Source organism: Bombus pyrosoma, linkage group LG4 (genome assembly GCF_014825855.1).
Source record: "Bombus pyrosoma isolate SC7728 linkage group LG4, ASM1482585v1, whole genome shotgun sequence".
Classification (NCBI taxonomy): domain Eukaryota; kingdom Metazoa; phylum Arthropoda; class Insecta; order Hymenoptera; family Apidae; genus Bombus; species Bombus pyrosoma.
In genome coordinates, this window is record NC_057773.1 from 5,066,567 (window position 1) to 5,087,771 (window position 21,205).

The 21,205-nt window shown below is 35.7% G+C and overlaps 3 protein-coding genes across 10 annotated transcripts; all 3 read left to right on the forward strand.

Annotated features, from left to right (window-relative positions):
* Window positions 1–14: 14 nt before the first annotated feature.
* LOC122566566 (2-acylglycerol O-acyltransferase 1-like) lies at window positions 15–7,701 on the forward strand. 4 transcript variants are annotated; one of them, XM_043724019.1, is made up of 7 exons: window positions 15–1,132; window positions 1,788–2,406; window positions 3,131–3,422; window positions 4,260–4,534; window positions 5,579–5,765; window positions 5,976–6,175; window positions 6,330–7,701. In XM_043724019.1, exons 3-7 carry the CDS (start codon window positions 3,196–3,198, stop codon window positions 6,485–6,487), a joined length of 1,047 nt encoding a protein of 348 aa, XP_043579954.1. In that variant the 5' UTR covers window positions 15–1,132; window positions 1,788–2,406; window positions 3,131–3,195; the 3' UTR covers window positions 6,488–7,701. The 4 variants fall into 4 exon arrangements, with proteins under 4 accessions (XP_043579954.1, XP_043579955.1, XP_043579956.1 ...); XM_043724020.1 differs by having other exon boundaries at window positions 3,135–3,422; XM_043724021.1 differs by lacking the exon at window positions 1,788–2,406.
* Window positions 7,702–8,622: 921 nt separating this feature from the next.
* Window positions 8,623–13,233, forward strand: LOC122566643 (diacylglycerol O-acyltransferase 2-like protein 6). Its single transcript, XM_043724196.1, has 3 exons — window positions 8,623–8,709; window positions 11,574–11,802; window positions 12,843–13,233. Exons 1-3 carry the CDS (start codon window positions 8,623–8,625, stop codon window positions 13,037–13,039), a joined length of 513 nt encoding a protein of 170 aa, XP_043580131.1. The 3' UTR covers window positions 13,040–13,233.
* Window positions 13,234–13,305: 72 nt separating this feature from the next.
* On the forward strand, window positions 13,306–21,060 carry LOC122566564 (diacylglycerol O-acyltransferase 2-like). 5 transcript variants are annotated; one of them, XM_043724015.1, is made up of 8 exons: window positions 13,416–13,439; window positions 13,606–13,720; window positions 14,694–14,776; window positions 17,521–17,808; window positions 18,486–18,760; window positions 19,801–19,987; window positions 20,222–20,421; window positions 20,588–21,060. In XM_043724015.1, the coding sequence occupies exons 4-8, from the start codon at window positions 17,582–17,584 to the stop codon at window positions 20,743–20,745; spliced, it is 1,047 nt and encodes a 348-aa protein (XP_043579950.1). In that variant the 5' UTR covers window positions 13,416–13,439; window positions 13,606–13,720; window positions 14,694–14,776; window positions 17,521–17,581; the 3' UTR covers window positions 20,746–21,060. The 5 variants fall into 5 exon arrangements, with proteins under 5 accessions (XP_043579946.1, XP_043579950.1, XP_043579948.1 ...); XM_043724011.1 differs by lacking the exon at window positions 14,694–14,776 and having other exon boundaries at window positions 13,306–13,439; XM_043724013.1 differs by lacking the exons at window positions 13,416–13,439; window positions 13,606–13,720; window positions 14,694–14,776 and adding an exon at window positions 15,010–15,208 and having other exon boundaries at window positions 17,517–17,808.
* Window positions 21,061–21,205: the final 145 nt, after the last annotated feature.

Below are 21,205 nucleotides of genomic sequence, written 5' to 3' on the forward strand. Positions count from 1 at the left end.
GAAGAATTGTTTGATACGCTTCTGGCACACGCGAAGAGGAGTTTGTCCTTTTCACTGGAGATGTGGCAGAAATAAAAGGGAAAGATATGGAGTACGATTATATTATTACTAAAGATGCTTTTATTCTACTGAAGCCTAAAATTGGTGCTTTACTTCCGAAACAAATATTTTTGTTTAATTAGTGTATTTGAATAATTATGACGTTAGAATATGACGTTTGCAAGACACTCTTATGAGGCAATTACTAATGGAAAAATATTTCCTACTAAATATTGTGCAGAAATTTCAATGGAGTATTTTGTGGAATTTTTTGATTACAGAACATTGGGAAGATTTTATCAGATTGCTACAGTAACAAGCATGAGTAACAACACTACAGTACAGATGAAGCTTGGAAGTTTCTATTCGTCAGAAAGTGGAATGTCTAAAGATCGTAATCTGTTACGTCGCGTGGGATATCTGCACTCCATCCCTCGCTACCTGGCAGCCAACGGCCAAACTACAGTCTTCCCGATTCTCAATAGACCCAAGAATGCAGCATAAAACATTAACTTTTAACTGCATTGTTTCCACACATGTTTGCCAGTCAAATTGCTTGTGTTGAAAAATTTGCTAATCCTATAAGTATTTTCGGTTTATGACTGTGTCTTGGAAAAATCCTTGTGTTTATTAGGCGCTCTTAAAAATCACGGAGAAAGCGGACAGTCACCGGATGGGAAAAACGAACATATGTCCATCGAAAAAGGCTGTTTTTTCCTCAGGAACAAAGTCACCCCCGCTATACGTTGGTAGGAGACTTCTTCATATCCTTTTCATTAGAGTGGGTCATAACCAATCGGCATCGCGGATCGTTACCCTCACTTCCTGGACGAAAAGTGTGAACAACGAATCCGCGTTCTTCGATCAAAGGCCATACCCACACCAACCTTTCCTCCGAGACACCATAAGAGCAAATCAGTCAGTGATCAAGGAGTCGTCAACCAATCTTCAGTCAGTCTTCAACGAGTGTTCGGTCGATCTCCAGCAAGTCGTCAGGCAGTCGTGTTCAAAGAGTCTTTAAAAAGTCAACAAATCAAATACAATCAGTCGACAAAATACATCATCATACCCAACGATACAAAAAGAGTCTCAGGTTGTACTCATTCGTCGTTGTCCGTTCAAACATTCATTCCTGTATAACACCGAAGTTGTTGGATCGTTTAAATATATATAGTAACCTATTAATCGCAGCGTTATTTCAATTAATCATCCTTATTATCCCACAAGAAATAAGGGATCGTACGATTCGTGGCGTCGATTAGTCAAACGTAACGGGAATTTACGACTCTCGTTGGCGCGCTTCTTCGAGATCGCGTCGCCCCGCGAACCTGCGAAAGTTCATAATCCTTATACGTATTCCTTCTTAACTCAACATGTTTAACGTTCCCTATTTTGTTTCTTCTTCTTAATTTAATTTAAAAATTTCAAAATCTCGCTAATGCAAAAATTGATACCGTTGATTTTAGCCAAAGAGATCCTTATTTTTTCTTGTATTTCTTTTTTGAAAAATTCAACCACGCTTAAATGTTCACATTTTGCAGAAAATTACTGTACCTACTAATCATCAAAATAAGTATTACACTTTTAATACTTCCTGCATCTTTATCTATCACGTAGATAAACATTGCGTGCACTCTCCCATCCAAAATTTCCGATAAATACATAAACACCCTTGGTACACTTATCAAGAATATGAAAGCTAAACCTAATAATTGTCAAAATTCTTTTCCAAACTCTTCCGTCCATAGTGTGTTGCAGACGCCCATTAATCATTCTTTGCAACTATCACCGCCCAATCGTTCGATCAGGTGGATCAACGTATTATCGATCGATCGGATCGATCAGGACTAAACTGCATCGGACTATCTGGCATCGATTTTCAACATCTCATTCCCACGCAGAAAGAAAGATGGAGCCTTCTCTATTGATTCACCCCTATTCAAGAAATGCTGCTTGGCTACTGAGAAACACGTGATTGCGTTCGTAAACTGTTGCACACCCCACTCGGAGTGCACAGCGCGACGCCGAGGCGCGTATTTCGTCACGAGCATTTATCTTCTTTCCTCTCTGCCCTGTGTTCGTTATTTCAATCGTGTTCTCGAGCTAGAAGTCTCTATCTCCTATATCGGAGAGCACCATAACTGTGTCGTAAACGGAAATCGCCGACTTCCTAAATAAACTGAGGCTATTTGGCAGTCACTGATAAATCGTGCTAGGAAACGACACTCGGGTCCGTCATAGCATAGTTTTGGATTCGGTGGAACGGAGAATCCTTACATCTTCTTGTCGTTTCACTGACTTTTTCAAATAGATTCAGACAAAATGTGATTTGAGACGGACGAAGAGATTTTTTGATTTAAAGAAACTGTGAGTAACTTTGAACATTACCATAAAGGAATTCGAATACTTCTATATATTAAAATACCTTGGTAACTTGTAAGCATTAAAATACATTGCTGTGGCTGTAGCTGCTTTTCTTGAAAACAAAAAAAAAAAAAATAAGAATAAAATCTTGCATCGCCCATCCTGTTCCCCAGAGTTAGTACCGTGTGATTATTTTTTGGCCATGCGACTTTATGTAATAACGTAAGGAAAACATTATGGAAACGTTGTATTCAAGACATTCGGATGGTTGACGATGAATCTTCAAAGACATTACATAAAAAGGGGTGCAAATATTATCCTATGCATTAGCTAGCAATGCAATTCATTGTGTCATCGCAGAAGAAAAGTGATTCAAATAAAGTAAAATATTTTTCTCAAAGCAATGCCTTTGATCTGTCGTTACAAAAGTTCGGAACTAAAGATTCTGTTATTTGCGACGACAATGATGAAATATAGGATTTGATATCTTTATTTTGCTTATTTCAGACATTTGGTCATTCGTTAGTGATAATTATCCGTTTCTTTATTTTATCATTTGGATATGCATACATGTTGTCTTCAAAATTTTTGATCGTCATTCGTTTTTACTTGTTTTCATCTCCAATTCTATCGTTTCCAATCGCTTCGCTCGTATTTGCTGTACAATTTGATAATAGCTTGATATGACAATTTATAATAACGATAGTACGAATTGGTTCATTATTAGCTAGGCCGAAGAAGAGTCGCCGAATTAATACCACCGTAAAGAGAGGAGGAACTCAGAGAAGAACGATGGAGATACTGGGAGTGAAATTCGCACCGTTAAACGTTCCATTAAATCGAAGATTAGAAACGCTCGCAGCCGCGCTTTGGATCTTAATTTTTGCATTTGGATACTTCGCGGGATATGTTCTCACCGCGTATTTTCTTTTCTTCACCCAAACCATGCGCTACTTCGTATTACTTTACTTCGTGTGGATGTATTACGATTGGAATAAGTTCAATGTTGGCAAAATACGGTAAGTTTGAAACATTTATTTATTTATTTTATTTGCAAGCTTCAGCCCTATGTTGCAAAATGAATAAAAGGAACTACATTTTTAAACGTAGAAGTAAAAGAAGCACTGCAAAGCTTGTCGATAAACATGTAGAACGAACGAAAGGAAAATTTGAGTTGGCTAGAAATACCATTACACGTCTACGACATCTTTTAGAAATGCGAATATTTATATACCCCTTAGCCTATAACCACCAGTGAGACTCGTGGTAAAGAATTTTGCCATAAACGAAACCCAGGAGTTTGACTCGTGATAATTTACAAATTGCTAGTGACTCATTATCCACTTTAAAATAACAAATTGTTTTTGTTTCCTGATCAATTGATCATGATTACGCCCTAGACGCCTTAAAAACACTATTTGTCCACAAATGTTGTTTATAATTTCACAATTCCTTTTATGGCCACTAAATATACATGTCATAAGAAGTATACATTTTGCGCCAGTTCGGGCACAGGGCTGAACAGATGAATGGCATGGCGCGCGACCGAATTTTTTGTTTACTATTTCACGCGTGATCGGTAGATAGCGTATAGGCCAAGGGGTTAAGGTCTTACAATTTGATAAAAGTGATTTAGATAACGAATCGATAATATTCCTTCTCGTTACGTAAACGAGTAAATAAGGAGTCAAACGCGACTTGATACGTACATTGGACCAGAATCATAGAAAAAATTTATTCAAATTAGTTCCCGAGCGAACTGTCTGCAATGAATATTTCATTTGAATACTGAAGCCATTTATTTATACAGTCATCGGCGGAGATGTGACTTAACGAGTTGGATTTCTGTACTACAGGCGAAAATTCTTGCAGTGGATTAGAAGCTGCGCGTGGAACCGATACTTCTGTAACTACTTTCCTATAAAATTAGTGAAAACCACCGATTTGGATCCGAACAAGTTGTATTTATTCTGTAATTTCCCGCATGGAACCATACCGTCAGGAGTTTATGGCGCATTCGGAACAGACATCATCGGCCGTAGAGAACTTTTCCCGGGTCTCGAATTTAGGGTCGTCATACTTGATCAATTCTTTAGGTCGCCGCTTTTCCGCGAATATTGTCGCATCAACTGTACGTATTATTTATTACTTTTTATTTGACCACGCAGTGCATGTACGTTTACGCTATTACTCATATGTATTGAGACATTTCGTTTCATTAATAGTATTTGTATATCACCATAGCATACATGAGAATAATTAATTAATAATTCAGCAAGAAGTATTCGTTATCTTGTATAGAATCAATAGATTACAAATTTTCATTAAATATTGAGAAACATGGCTAGAATGTTTTTTACTGTTTGTTATATAAGGTACACATTTGCTACATTTACATTTACAGATAATTACCTCTTTTTGGAATGAACAGATGAAAAATTTATTTTACTTACTAATATACACATCTATTTTCTATTTGTTCTACATATCTATGCAATACTGCATAGATAGCTCTTCTCTTTAAATATCGTTGCTTGGATTTACATTCACAACCTATCAATCGATGTAGAAGAAACTTCTCCGTCTGATTTACAGTTCAGAAATTAAAGAATCCGGGAGGAAGAAGGTTGCCAAGTAACAATATGATTCTTACATAATGATTTTAATGATTTCTAACGTTAATTTCACTATTGGATATTGCATCTTAAATCGAATCATAATATCATTTAATACGAAGAGTAAAATCATTGCACCATATTTTGCAAATACATCTCGTCTGAGATATGTAAATATCTGTTGTTTGTTAATGACGATCACTTCTGAACCCAATGTGTATTTTTTCGAATATGTTTATGCAAAAATGTGATCGCCACCGGTATGAATTGGCTCTGGAGTAAGAAACATATTTTATAAGTGAAATACTTTGAACTGTTTTTACAATGTACCTACTATACAACTGTTAATGCGCATACTTTATTGCCGTGTAATTTCTATTAATGGAATAACAAAGTCATAAAAGACGAAGTCCAAATTCCTAACATTTCTTATATCATCGTATCAACTTTTCAACGATTTCTTTTTGGTTGTTGACTTCTCTAATTTTACATCTCTGCCAATTTACTACCAAATAACTATTATGATTTAACCATTTAATTATGACTCAATTGAAATGTAGGTGCTCTTGGAAGCAGTGCAGAGTGCATAAAACAACATCTATCGACGAGACCTCCGCCACCGTACACCGGAAGGGCGACAGTTCTGATCCCCGGTGGAGCGGCAGAAGTATTCGAATCTAAGCCGGGCACTTACCGCATCTTGATAAAAAGGAGAAAAGGCTTCGTAAAGCTCGCGTTGCAAAATGGGTCGGTATAATCTTTCCTTTCGTTCACTCGAATCTTAATCTTGTGAGAACTTACAACAGTAGAAACTTCGTCTTTTTGGACGTCGTGGCCGTACACAAATCTTATTTGGCGTGCATGACTTCCTTATAGAGGCACAAAAATTAGCGGTTTAATCAAGAGTATCTGTCACTTATAAATCGAAGTGACACTCGCGGAATTCGTTTGTTTTAGAAACCCTCTGGTTCCTGTCTGTTCCTTCGGAGAAACGGACATTTTCGATCAAGTGATCTGTCCAGATGGCTCGTACACGAGAAGACTACAGGAGTTCATTCGTAAGAAAAGCGGTATACCGCTGGTTCTACAGAATGGTCGAGGATTCTTCCAATACACTTTCGGTCTTATCCCTCGACGAAAGCCAATTACCGTCGTTGGTATGTGTTCAAAGCTGAGAAATATCTTGCTCTATAGTACTATAATCTTTCGAGAAATATAATTTTACGGAAGAGACTTTGGTGTTTGAAAATATTTATTTTCTCATAGAAGAAATTCCAAGCTTCCTTAATGCTAATTAATTTTTTTTCTCAGTCGGTAGTCCGATGGAGTTACCAAAGATAGAAGAACCAACGAGAGAACAAGTCGGAGAATATCACGAGAAATTTGTCAATCACTTGGTGAACTTTTTTGAGAACGAAAAACACAAGTACATCGAGAACGCGGATTCGGTGCATCTTGAGTTCGTATAATGATATGACGAAATAATGATCATTTATAACGAACCCGCGCAGTGATTGTTCGAAGGACCAAGAAATTGCTCAATTCTAAACGTACAACGTGTATTTATATATCAAATAAGTTTTAAGATGTGAAAGATTTGTGCAGAGAATTAACAACTGTTAAACGATGTAGTCAATTTGATAATTACGTCTTAAGAACTTTGCATAGAAAAGAACCAATAGAGTTTATGGTATCATGAATAAGGACCGAAGCGCTATACAGTATGTCCAGTTTAAATGTATGCACGTTACCATATCTCTAATTATTAGAAATATAAATATACTTTTGTATGAAGCTTTTATTGTCGAAGAAAACTTTCAAAATTTTGTTTAATTTATTTCATTGAATCCATCGTTAAATTTCATTATCGAATGAAATAACTTTTTTTTAGCTAATGGTCTAATTGTATAGCTCTCCTTAAAAAAAGAAATAGTTGTAGCGGCACTCGACATTAAACATTCCAACCGTTTCTGTCTCGTGGCTCGCGACACACAGACTCTATTCTTCGGGCAAGATGTCAATGCATCTCCACATTACATGTTCAGCTAGCCTGAGGACCCGCTATAAATCTTAGGATTTAGTTAACTAAGGTCCTTCAAACGGACAAACAGTCTTTATCCTAACAGTCCCTAAATCTATCACCTGCTACTGGAAGATACGGGAAATCTGCTTTTCTCACGAACGACACTGCCCGCTAGCATCCTTCTTCAACCGCCAACATAGAAATTAACCAATTAATAGGAACGTCCATTTCCCTCACTTTCCGAGCGAAGGTTTTCCTCGACGAATCCGATGATCTCGTGTTCTTAGACACACCCCATCATAATTTTCCTCTGCAGCATGATCGGGACGGAAAGTCATTCTCTCGTGAGGTCTCAGTAGCGAGTTATGTAGCGTCTTTACGCTCGGTGAATATTCTACGTTTTAACAAAGGGTTAGTTTAGTAATACTTGTGCCGTAGACAATCAAGTTGAGTACAACTTTGACTTTGGAAAAAAGCGCATTTTGCTATCCCATTGACCGAGGATTCGTTATTGAACCTAGGATCATTGTCATTAGCATCTCGAGTATCTAATAACTACGGTTACTTGTCAAATTCTGTAATAATCACATTTATACTAGTAAATATTATCTCTATTGTATAACAACAATGTCTATTTCAAATAAAGATTCGTTACACGTCCATGATCCTAATCATAATGTAAACCCGACATATTTATATATATAAATCATGTAATAAACATATTGCCTCAACAGAAGAATTGTTTGATACGCTTGTGGTACACGCGATGAGGAGTTTGTCCTCCTCATTGGAGATATGGAAAGAAAAGGAAGGAAAAGATATTGTTACGTCGCTTGAGATGGTCCGTGCGACGTCGCTCTTGGTCTGGCCGCCAAGACTCCACATATCGTAATTCTGATCCTAATAAACCTAAGGACCCACCATAAACCTAAGATTTCAGCTTAGCTTTTTAACTTAATTGTTAATCCTGCAAATGTTTCAGTTTGTGGCTGGTCCTTAATACAGTCCTTAGGTTTATTATACGCTCTCAAAAATCACGGAGGAAGCGAGTAATTGCTTAACGGAAAAGCTGGGTTTTCCCAGAAACAATGTCATCCATAAGCCACTTTGGTAGGACGCTTTCTCCTCTTATTTTTCTTCATTAACACTGGCTATAACCAATGAGCAACGTGGATCGTATTCCTCTCTTTTCCTAACGAAAAGCAAGGCCAACGAATCCGCTTTCTTCGTTCAAAACAATACAACGATACCGAACTTTCCTCCGTCATTACATGAATACTAGGATATAATAACACTATATTCCACAGAAGATACTACATACATATATTAGATATACATCCGAGTTCTATATCAGCTCGAAAACAGTAATTGTAGCAAATATAAAGCGTAAATAATTGTTGGAAGTACACACTATAACCTGTTAGATCAACGTTATACTCCCTTAACCACTCCTATTATCTTAAACGAAATAGGGGATCGAACGATTCGTGGCGTCGATTCTTCAAATCGTAACGAGAACTTACGACTCCCGTTGACGCATTTCTTCGAGATCGCGTCTCTTCACGAACGGGCGAAACAGATATGGAGTACGATTATCTTATCGCTAAAGATACTTTTATTAAACAGAAGCCTAAAATTGGTGCTTTACTTCCGAAACAAATATTTTTGGTTAATTAGTGTATTTGAATAATTATGACGTTAGAATATGACGTTTGCAAGACACTCTTATGAGGCAATTACTAATGGAAAAATATTTCCTACTAAATATTGTGCAAAAATTTCAATGGAGTATTTTGTGGAATTTTTTGATTACAGAACATTGGGAAGATTTTACCAGATTGCTACAGTAACAAGTATGAGTAACAACACTACAGTACAGATGAAGCTTGGAAGTTTCTATTCGTCAGAAAGTGGAATAATGTCTAAAGATCGTAATCCTTATACGTATTCCTTCTTAACTCAACATGCTTAACGTTCCCTATTTTGTTTCTTCTTCTTAATTTAATTTAAAAACTTCAAAATCTCGCTAATGCAAAAATTGATACCGCTGTTTTTAGCCAAAGAGATCCTTGTACTTTTTTGTATTTCTTTTTTTTTTTTTTTTTTTGAAAAATTCAACCACGCTTAAATGTTCACATTTTGCAGAAAATTACTGTACCTACTAATCATCAAAATAAGTATTACACTTTTAATACTTCCTACATTTTTATCTATCACGTAGATAAACATTGCGTGCACTCTCCCATCCAAAATTTCCGATAAATGCATAAACATCCTTGGTCCACTTATCAAGAATATGAAAGCTAAATCTAATAATTGTCAAAATTCTTTTCCATAGTGTGTTGCAGACGCCCATTATTCACTCTTTGCAACTACCACCGTCCAGTCGTTCGATCAGGTGGATCAACGGATTATCGATCGATCGGATCGATCAGGACTAAACTGCATCAGACTATCTGGCATCAATTTTCAACATCTCATTCCCACGCAGAAAGAAAGATGGAGCCTTCTCCATTGATTCACCCCTATTCAAGAAATGCTGCTTGGCTACTGAGAAACACGTGATTGCGTTCGTAAACTGTTGCACACCCCCTTGGAGTACACAGCGCGACGCCGAGGCGCGTATTTCGTCGCGAGCATTTATCTTCTTTCCTCTCTGCCCTGTGTTCGTTATTTCAATCGTGTTCTCGCGCTGGAAGTCTCTATCTCCTATATCGGAGCGCACCATAACTGTGTCGTAAACGGAAATCGCCGACTTCCTAAATAAACTGAGGCTATTTGGCAATCACTGATAAATCGTGCTAGGAAACGACACTCGGGTCCGTCATAGCATAGTATTGAATTCGGTGGAACGGAGGATCCTTACATCTTCTTGTCGTTTCACTGACTTTTTTAAATAGATTCAGACAAAATGTGATTTGAGACGGACGAAGAGATTTTTTGATTTAAAGAAACTGTGAGTAACTTTGAACATTACCATAAAGGAATTCGAATACTTCTATATATTAAAATACCTTGGTAACTTGTAAGCATTAAAATACATTGCTGTGGCTGTAGCTGCTTTTCTTGAAAACAAAAAAAAAAAATAAGAATAAAATCTTGCATCGCCCATCCTGTTCCCCAGAGTTAGTACCGTGTGATTATTTTTTGGCCATGCGACTTTATGTAATAACGTAAGGAAAACATTATGGAAACGTTGTATTCAAGACATTCGGATGGTTGACGATGGATCTTCAAAGACATTACATAAAAAGGGGTACAAAGATTATCCGATGCATTAGCTACCAATGCAATTCATTGTATCATCGCAGAAGGAAAGTGATTCAAATAAAGTAAAATATTTTTCTCAAAGCAATGCCTTTGATCTGTCGTTACAAAAGTCCGGAAATAAAGATTCTGTTATTTGTGATAGCAATAATGGGATTTGATATCTTTATTCTGCTTATTTCAGACCTTTAGTCATTTGTTGGCGATAATGATCCGTTTCATTATTTTATCATTTGGATACACATACATGTAATCGTTTCTATTAATTTTACAAATACTATTCTCTTCAAAATTTTTTATCGTCGTTCGTTTTTATTTCTTTTCATCTCCAATTCTATCGTTTCCAATCGCTTCGCTCGTATTTGCTGTATAATTTGATAATAGCTTGATATGACAATTTGTAATAACGATAGTACGAATTGGTTTATTATTAGCTAGGCCGAAGAAGAATCGCCGAATTGATACCAGCGTAAAGAGAGGGGGAACTCAGAGAAAAACGATGGAGATTCTGGGAGTGAAATTCGCTCCGTTAAACGCTCCATTAAATAGAAGATTAGAAACGCTCTCAGCCGCGCTTTGGATCCTAATTTTCGCATTTGGAAACTTCGCGGGATATATTCTCGCCGCGTATTTTCTTTTCTTCATCCAAACCATGCGCTATTTCCTATTGCTTTACTTCGTCTGGATGTATTACGATTGGAACAAGTTCGATATAGGCATAATACGGTAAGTTCAAAACATTCATTCATTTATTTATTTATTTTATTTGCAAGCTTCAGCCCTATGTTGCAAAATGAATAAAAGGAACTGCATTTTTAAACGTAGAAGTAAAGGAATAAATAGGGAAAATTATGTAATATAATAACATGTTAAGTGCTATAATACTACAAAGCTTGTCGATGAACATATAGAAAGAACCAAAGAATTAGAGTTGGCTAGAAATACCATTACACGTCTACGACATCTTTTAGAAATGCGAAGACTTATATTAAGATCTTACCATTCGATAAATGTGATTTAGATAACGAATCGATAATATTCCTTCTCGTTACATAAACGCCTATATAAGGAGTGAAACGCGATTTGATACGTACGTTGGATTAGAATCATAGAAAACATTTATTCAGATCAGTTTCCGAGCGAACTGTATGCAATGAAAATTTACTTATACAATCATCGGCGGAGATGTGACTTAACGAGTTGGATTTCTGTACTACAGGCGAAAATTCCTGCAGTGGATTAGAAGCTGCGCGTGGAGCCGATAGTTCTGTAACTACTTTCCTATAAAATTAGTGAAAACCACCGATTTGGATCCGAACAAGTTGTATTTATTCTGTGGTTTCCTGCATGGGACTCTATCGTCAGGAGTTTATGGCGCATTTGCAACAGACATCATCGGTTGTAGAGAACATTTCCCGGGTCTCGAATTTAGGGTCGTCATACTTGATCAATTCTATAAGTCGCCGCTTTACCGCGAGTATTGGCGCTCCAACTGTACGTATTATTTATTAGTTTTTATTTGACCACGCAGTGCATGTACGTTTACGCTATTACTCATATGTATTGAGACATTTCGTTTCATTAATAGTATTTGTATTTCACCATAGCATACATGAGAATAATTAATTAATAATTCAGCAAGAAGTATTCGTTATCTTGTATAGAATCAATAGATGACAAATTTTCATCAAATATTGAGAAACATGGCTAGAATGTTTCTTACTGTTTGTTATATAAGGTACGCATTTGCTACATTTACATTTATATATAAATACCTCTTTTTGGAATGAACAGATGAAAAATTTATTTTACTTACTAATATACACATCTATTTTCTATTTGTTCTACATATCTACGCAATACTGCATAGCTCTTCTCTTTAAACATCGTTGCTTGGATTTACATTCACAAACTATCAATCGATGTAGAAGAAACTTCTCCGTCTGATTTACAATTCAGAAATTAAAGTATCCGGGAGGAGGAAGCTTGCCAAGTAAAAATATGTTTCTTACATAATGATTTCAATGATTTCTAACGTTAATTTCACTATTGGATATTGCACCTTAAATCGAATCATAATATCATTTAATACGGAGAGTAAAATCATTGCACCATATTTTGCAAATACATCTCGTCTGAGATATGTAAATATCTGTTGTTTGTTAATGACGATCACTTCTGAACCCAATGTGTATTTTTTCGAATATGTTTATGCAAAAATGTGATCGCCACCGGTATGAATTGGCTCTAGAGTAAGAAACATATTTTATAAGTGAAATACTTTGAACTGTTTTTACAATGTACCTACTATACAACTGTTAATGCGCATACTTTATTGCCGCGTAATTTCTATTAATGGAATAACAAAGTCATAAAAGACAAAGTCCAAATTCCTAACATTTCTTATATCATCGTACCAACTTTTCGACGATTTCTTTTTGGTTGTTGACTTCTCTAATTTTACATCTCTGCCAATTTACTACCAAATAACTATTATGATTTAACCATTTAATTATGACTCAATTGAAATGTAGGTGCTCTTGGAAGCAGTGCAGAGTGCATAAAACAACAACTATCGACGAGACCTTCGCCACCGTACACCGGAAAGGCGACAGTTCTGATCCCCGGTGGAGCGACAGAAGTATTCGAATCTAAGCCGGGCACTTACCGCATCCTGATAAAAAGGAGAAAAGGCTTCGTAAAGCTCGCGCTGCAAAATGGGTCGGTATAATCTTTCCTTTCGTTCACTCTAATCTTAATCTTGTGAGGACTTAGAACAGTAGAAACCTCGTCTTTTTGGACGTCGTAGCCGTACACAAATCTTATTTGGCGTGCATGACTTCCTTATAGAGGCACAAAAATTAGCGGTTTAATCAAGAGTATCTGTCACTTATAAATCGAAGTGACACACGCGGAATTCGTTTGTTTTAGAAACCCTTTGGTTCCTGTCTGTTCGTTCGGAGAAACGGACATTTACGATCAATTGACCTAGCCAGATGGCTCGTACACGAAGAGACTACAGGAGTTCATACGTAAGAAAATCGGTGTACCGCTGATTCTACTGATTGATCGACGATTCTTTCAATACACTTTCGGTCTTATCCCTCGACGGAAGCCAGTTACTGTCGTTGGTAAGTGTTCAAGGCTGAGAAATATCTTGCTCTATAGTACTATAATCTTTCGAGAAATATAATTTTACGGAAGAGACTTTGGTGTTTGGAATACGTTTGAAAATATTTATTTTCTCATAGAGGAAATTCCAAACTTCCTTAATGCTAATTNAATTTTTTTTCTCAGTCGGTAGTCCGATGGAGTTACCAAAGATAGAAGAACCAACGAGAGAACAAGTCGAAGAATATCACGAGAAATTTGTCAAACACTTGGTGAACTTTTTCGAGAACGAAAAACACAGGTACATCGAGAGCGCGTATTCGGTGCATCTTGAGTTCGTATAGTGATACCACTAAATACTGACCATTTATAACGAACCTCTGTAATTGTTGTTCAAAAGATCAAGGAACTGCTTAATTGCTTATACTTAAACGAACTTCTGGGAACTTATACATAAAAGTGATAGAGATAGGCGGTTAAATGGGGTGGTAAATAATTATCACGTACACATCATACAAGCCTTATGCCTTTCAATAAGCGAAAAATGGATGAATTCTGTTGGAGTATGATTGACTCTGTACAAACATTTGTTGATATCATGTAATTGTACATTGTTTGTATATATATAGAAATTTTTGTTAAAAAAGAAACTGAGTTAAAAGTTAAAAGTTAATAAAAAAAATTCGTACAAATTGATATGCATTACAGTGCATTACATGTAAGTACATGTCTTATGCATTAAGATACCACCGGTCAAAGTAATTATAAATGTTGTCGCAATCTAATTAATCTAAGTATATCTTTCTCTCTGTGCCGGTGCACAGCGTCTGATATATGCACACCATGTCCTCCCGTCAATTTTATTATAGCAGATCGTATTCCGTATATGTAATACTTCTTAACATAATATGTTTAATTATCCTTAATTATCCTTTCGTATCCTCTTCTTAATTTTATTAAAAAATCCATAATCTGACTAATTCTAAGGTTGATACCAGTCTCTTAATAGCCTTACAGATCCTTATCGAACTTCGTATTTCTTTCTCGGAAAACTCAACCGCGCGATACTGTTCACATCTTGCAGAAAATTACTTCACCTACTAATTACCATCATAAGTATTACACTTTTAATACTTCCTACATTTTTATCTATCATGTATATAAACATTCAAAATTTTCCATAAGTACATAAACATCCTCGGTCTACTTATCATAAATATGGTATCTAAATCTAGTAAACGTTAAAATCCTTTTCCTAACTCTTCCGTCCATAGTTTGTTGTAGACGCTCATTATTCGCCCTTCACAACCAGCACCGTCCAATTCAGCTAGATTCATGGATTATCGATCTAGAGAAGGTCAATACCAAACTGCATCAGACGAGACAGCATCAACTTCCTTCAGCACGTTCCTGGAGAGAAAAAAGACGGACGCTTTCCCTTTCTTTAACATTGATTCCGCTGCGAGGATGCCTGCGTGGCTACCGAGATTCCTGAGATCACATTCGCGACCTCTTGCATACGGCGCTTATCCGCTGAACAGCGTCACGCTGCTACGCTGATCAACGCGACCCGCCAGCATTTCGTCGTGAACATTCAGCTTCTTGCATTCGTCGTGTTCGGATCATATCAACCGTATTATCGTGTCGTAAGTTTGGCTTCGAAACGAACAATCTTAGACGATATCCATAGCGCGACCACATTGTGTCAAAATCGGAAATTCCTGGCCACGCAAATAGAAAGAGGCTATTTGGCAATCACTGATAAATTCTGCTGGGTAACGAAACTCACGTACGTCTCTCGAATGTCTATCTTTTTCATTCAGAGAAACGGAGAATCTTATGTTTTCTTCCTGTTTCACTGACTTTTTTGTTTCAATGGCAGGAACGTAGAGACGAATCGTGATTGAGAAAAGTTACAGAGAGTTGCGTGAAAAAATTCAACGTATCTGTAGTTATGAAAATGCAAAATATCTGCAAGTAAAGTTTCTCGCGCATTAAAATCGTCTAGAAAGTTTAATTCTTTGTCATATGTTATATTCATATAACTAATGCGACTTTACACTGAAGTGATTTGAAAAGCATTATTTTTCCGTGTCTTCTTAATGCAATTAAAAAGTTTTTCTGAAGTATTTTAATTGTTTCTCCCTCAGTATATTTCTTACTCAACACGTAGACGAATTCTTAACAACTTTCTCGAATTTATGGATTTACGAACTATCTATTGTTTGGAAAAATCTAATATGTCTCTGTACGCTTTATTATTTAAGAAACATCTGAGATAAGACAATTTAGGCATTTCCATCGTTATTTCAATTCAACTCTTTGGTCAATGAATCGTACAGTCCATCAACTTGAACCTAAACGAGTCGTCAATATGTTTAACTTTTCAATTACGTATTTATATTCGTCTGTATATTTCGTTCGCCATTAAAGAAAAATCTATCTTGGAAGAGCACACCAAGAGTACGATAATTTCATAATACTTATATTCTAATAACAACCATTTAATTGACTTCGTCAAAGAAGATATGAGTAATTCGAATCAATACAGATCGAGAATCTTGACAAACAAATACATTATGATATATTGCGATACATTACATGAAAAAGCTACACGTAAGGTAATGACTACATTATAACGTATGTTATTACATTACAATAAATAAATAATTTCACGGGAATGAACAAAATATGAAATAATAGTACCAAAACTATAAATAAAGAATGTATTAATCTTCGAATAAACTGGGGAAACAAGCTCTGAGAACAGGCTTAATTAGCAGTTATAATACGGTGCTCCATAGGATAAAGTATTCTCCTCTTTTAAATGTGCTTAGTTGGTTAAAATTATGCTTTTTTATCGCTAATTTTCGACATTGGAAACGCTTTCAGATTCAACTGCTATCACGTTCTATAATGTAATCAGATTGTTTAGGGAGTAAAAATTGTCAAGAAATAAGAAAGCTAACTGTAGAGAATGGTTCATGCAAATACAGGAAGTCTCGTTTGTTCATACGCTTCTACATTTTCATAAGCTAACATTGACAAAGCTAAAGTAAAAACATTTTTTGAACTAATCGTTTTCAGACAACTAATCGTTTCTATATACAAACATTTGTTTCCGCGGAATATTGCAAATAATTTTATAATACATTTTACAATTACATCGTTGCGAAATATAAAAAGGTAGATCTCCTATATCATTTAGCTGCTCCCTCGAACATTCTCATTTAACTTCAGTGAAATAGAAAATACGGTTCCTCTAAGTTATAAAAATCATTTATTCTATAAGATCGTTCTACTTGGAAACACTTGAAAGAGACGTACTTACTCTATTCCAATGAGTCGATTCTATTTCTTTTCTCGTACGTAGCTTTTATAAATAATTCGATTGCATTGCGCGAACGACACGCGAATAATGTACAGTCATTTCGACCAGAACACATAAAACATAACTTTTCTCGAATATAACGTGGAGTTTGCTCGCTTGAATATCATTAGAATCCACGTTGGCTACGGAGCAACCGGAGGAGAATGGTTTCGGGTGTAAAATTTGATGATGATGCTAGCTTGCCATAGGAACTCGAGGTCAATGATATTCTAAGTATGGCCCTATATCGTATTATTGCGTTAATATTACGTATCCTCGATTATGTCCATCGTGTTGTACTGAATTTCTATTTTTAGAGAGTAGCGTCCACCATTGAACGTCATTAAGTGGTTGAAAACATATAGGATTTTTGGTAAACCTTGATATCTAGACACAGTTTATCCGAATTAAAGATTCTATTGTTAATGATAGCAATGATGACATATAGTATTTGATGTCTTTATTCTGCTTATTTCAGGCTTCTGATCATTCGTTGGCGATAATTATCTGTTTCATTATTTTATCATTGGATATACATACATGTAATCATTTCTATTAATTTTATGAATGCAATTCTCTTTCAAATTTGTAATCATTGTTCGCTTTTACTTGCTTTCACTCCAATTCTTTCGTTCCCAATCTCTCCGCTCGTATTTGCTATTCCATTTTGATAATTGCTTGATCTGACAATTTATAATAACGATAGTACGAATTGGTTTATTATTAGCTAGGCCGAAGAAGAATCGCCGAATTGATACCAGCGTAAAGAGAGGAGGAACTCAGAGAAAAACGATGGAGATTCTGGGAGTGAAATTCGCTCCGTTAAACGTTCCATTAAATCGAAGATTAGAAACGCTCTCAGCCGCGCTTTGGATCCTAATTTTCACATTTGGATACTTAGCGGGATATGTTCTCGCCGCCTATTTTCTTTTCTTCACCCAAACTATGCGCAACTTCGTATTACTTTACTTCGTGTGGATGTATTACGATTGGAACAAGTTCGATATAGGCATAATACGGTAAGTTCAAAACATTCATTCATTTATTTATTTATTTTATTTGCAAGTTTCAGCCCTATGTTACAAAGTGAACAAAAGGAACTACATTTTTAAACATAGAAGTAAAGGAATAAATAGGGAAAATTATGTAATATAATAACATGTTAAGTGCTATAATACTGCAAAGCTTGTCGATGAACATATAGAAAGAACCAAAGAATTGGAGTTGGCTAGAAATACCATTACACGTCTTTTAGAAATGCGAAGACTTATATTAAGATCTTACCATTCGATAAATGTGATTTAGATAACGAATCGATAATATTCCTTCTCGTTACATAAAAGAGTAAATAAGGCGTGAAACGCGACTTAATACGCACGTTGAACCGGAATCATAGAAAAAATTGATTCAATTTAGTGATATAAAATGATCTATATTTCATTTGTTTCATTTCATTATGAATACTGAGTAAATTTAGAAAACAGCAGGAAAGTTAATAAATAACTAATATCCCTAACATGCTATGCTATTTCGAAAGAAACTGCGTGAGGTTAATACTTCAACTGAGCATGACGACATTATGCAATGAGCTGATAAAAAATCATTGCAATGTATCAGTATATGCTTTTGATTTATGTTCATCGGCTAAGATTCATAAGCTAGGTCTGACTTGACAAATTGGATTTCTGTGTTACAGGCAAATATTCCACCGATTTTTGAGAAACTGCGCGTGGCACCGATACTTCTGTAACTACTTTCCTATAAAATTAGTGAAAACCACCGATTTGGATCCGAACAAGTTGTATTTATTCTGTAATTTCCCGCATGGAATCATACCGTCTGGAGTTTATGGCGCATTCGGAACAGACATCATCGGCTGTAGAGAACTTTTCCCGGGTCTCGAATTTAGAGTCGTCATACTTGATCAACTCTTTAAGTCGCCGCTTTTCCGCGACTATTTTCGCGCCATCTGTACGTATTATTTATTAGTTCTTATTTGACCACGCAGTGCATGTACGTTTACGCTATTACTCATATGTATTGAGACATTTCGTTTCATTAATAGTATTTGTATTTCACCATAGCATGCATGAGAATAATTAATTAATAATTCAGCAAGAAGTATTCGTTATCTTGTATAGAATCAATAGATGACAAATTTTCATCAAATATTGAGAAACATGGCTAGAATGTTTCTTACTATTTGTTATATAAGGTACACATTTGCTACATTTACATTTACATATAATTACCTCTTTTTGGAATGAACAGATGAAAAATTTATTTTACTTAGTAATATACACATCTACTTTCTATTTGTTCTACATATCTACGCAATACTGCATAGCTCTTCTCTTTAAATATCGTTGCTTGGATTTACATTCACAACCTATCAATCGATGTAGAAGAAACTTCTCCGTCTGATTTACAATTCAGAAATTAAAGTATCCGGGAGGAGGAAGCTTGCCAAGTAAAAATATGTTTCTTACATAATGATTTTAATGATTTCTAACGTTAATTTCACTATTGGATATTGCACCTTAAATCGAATCATAATATCATTTAATACGAAGAGTAAAATCATTGCACCATATTTTGCAAATACATCTCGTCTGAGATATGTAAATATCTGTTGTTTGTTAATGACGATCACTTCTGAACCCAATGTGTATTTTTTCGAATATGTTTATGCAAAAATGTGATCGCCACCGGTATGAATTGACTCTAGAGTAAGAAACATATTTTATAAGTGAAATACTTTGAACTGTTTTTACAATGTACCTACTATACAACTGTTAATGCGCATACTTTATTGCCGCGTAATTTCTATTAATGGAATAACAAAGTCATAAAAGACAAAGTCCAAATTCCTAACATTTCTTATATCATCGTACCAACTTTTCAACGATTTCTTTTTGGTTGTTGACTTCTCTAATTTTACATCTCTGCCAATTTACTACCAAATAACTATTATGATTTAACCATTTAATTATGACTCAATTGAAATGTAGGTGCTCTTGGAAGCAGTGCGGAGTGCATAAAACAACAACTATCGACGAGACCTTCGCCACCGTACACCGGAAAGGCGACAGTTCTGATCCCCGGTGGAGCGGCAGAAGCATTCGAATGTAAGCCGGGCACGTACCGCATCCTGATAAAAAGGAGAAAAGGCTTCGTAAAGCTCGCGCTGCAATATGGGTCGGTATAATCTTTCTTTTCGTTCACTCGAATCTTAATCTCATGAGAACTTAAAAGTAGAAACATCGTTTCTTTGAACGTCGTACCCGTTCGCAAATCTGATTTGGCGTGCATGAAGTATAGTCACTTGTACATTATTGCAATTGTTATAAGAGCCACAAAAATTAGCGGTTTAATCAAGAGTATCTGTCACTTAAAAATCGAAGTGACACTTGCGGAATTCGTTTGTTTCAGAAACCCTCTGGTTCCTGTCTGTTCGTTCGGAGAAACGGACATATACGATCAATTGACCTGGCCAGATGGCTCGTACATGAAGAGACTACAGGAGTTCATACATAAGAAAACTGGTATTGCGCCGGTTCTACTGGTTGGTCGAGGATTCTTCCAATACACTTTCGGTCTTATCCCTCGACGGAAGCCAGTTACTGTCGTTGGTAAGTGTTCAAGGCTGAGAAATATCTTGCTCTATAGTACTATAATCTTTCGAGAAATATAATTTTACGGAAGAGACTTTGGTGTTTGGAATACGTTTGAAAATATTTATTTTCTCATAGAGGAAATTCCAAACTTCCTTAATGCTAATTNAATTTTTTTTCTCAGTCGGTAGTCCGATGGAGTTACCAAAGATAGAAGAACCAACGAGAGAACAAGTCGAGGAATATCACGAGAAATTCGTCAAGCACCTGGTGAACTTTTTCGAGAACGAGAAACACAAGTACATCGAGAACGCGGATTCGGTGCATCTTGAGTTCGTATAGTGATACCACTAAATACTGACTATTTATAACGGACCTCTGTAATTGTTGTTCAAAAGATCAAGGAACTGCTTAATTGCTTAAACGTGTATTGATGTTTCACCTTTCGGCTCACGAGATGGAAAATTTGCTGTTTTCAATGAAAATATGAGAGGAAAGTTGGGCAAGATATGGGGTACAATTGTTTATTTATATATTTATATATTTCATAATTAATATTTATTAGTACAGAAAAAGATAGTAATAAGTAAAAATGTTAAACCAAATTTACAAATAAACAATTTACAAATAAACGATATATATAAATAATTAATTAATCCTCGGTAATAGAAAAGATAGCAGAAGAATTAAAAATTGTATGGAACTTAAACGTATAATTCATTTTCTAAGGACCCTTTTGAAAGGATCGCCATAATATTATACGATAATATCTTATTGCAAAAACAATGCACACACATGTATA

Bases quoted from the DNA above. Each gene is read 5' to 3' on its own strand.
- LOC122566566 (XM_043724019.1), top strand. From the start codon at position 3,196: ATGGAGATACTGGGAGTGAAATTCGCACCGTTAAACGTTCCATTAAAT. The intron at 3,423-4,259 runs GTAAGTTTGAAA...TCTGTACTACAG, and splicing joins TTCAATGTTGGCAAAATACG to GCGAAAATTCTTGCAGTGGA. The intron at 5,766-5,975 runs GTCGGTATAATC...CGTTTGTTTTAG, and splicing joins AAGCTCGCGTTGCAAAATGG to AAACCCTCTGGTTCCTGTCT.
- LOC122566564 (XM_043724011.1), top strand. From the start codon at position 13,617: ATGGAGTTACCAAAGATAGAAGAACCAACGAGAGAACAAGTCGAAGAA. The intron at 13,721-17,520 runs GTACATCGAGAG...ATTATTAGCTAG, and splicing joins TTCGAGAACGAAAAACACAG to GCCGAAGAAGAATCGCCGAA. The intron at 19,988-20,221 runs GTCGGTATAATC...CGTTTGTTTCAG, and splicing joins AAGCTCGCGCTGCAATATGG to AAACCCTCTGGTTCCTGTCT.
- LOC122566643 (XM_043724196.1), top strand. From the start codon at position 8,623: ATGGAGTACGATTATCTTATCGCTAAAGATACTTTTATTAAACAGAAG. The intron at 8,710-11,573 runs GTTAATTAGTGT...TGGAGCCGATAG, and splicing joins TTCCGAAACAAATATTTTTG to TTCTGTAACTACTTTCCTAT. The intron at 11,803-12,842 runs GTACGTATTATT...ATTGAAATGTAG, and splicing joins CGAGTATTGGCGCTCCAACT to GTGCTCTTGGAAGCAGTGCA.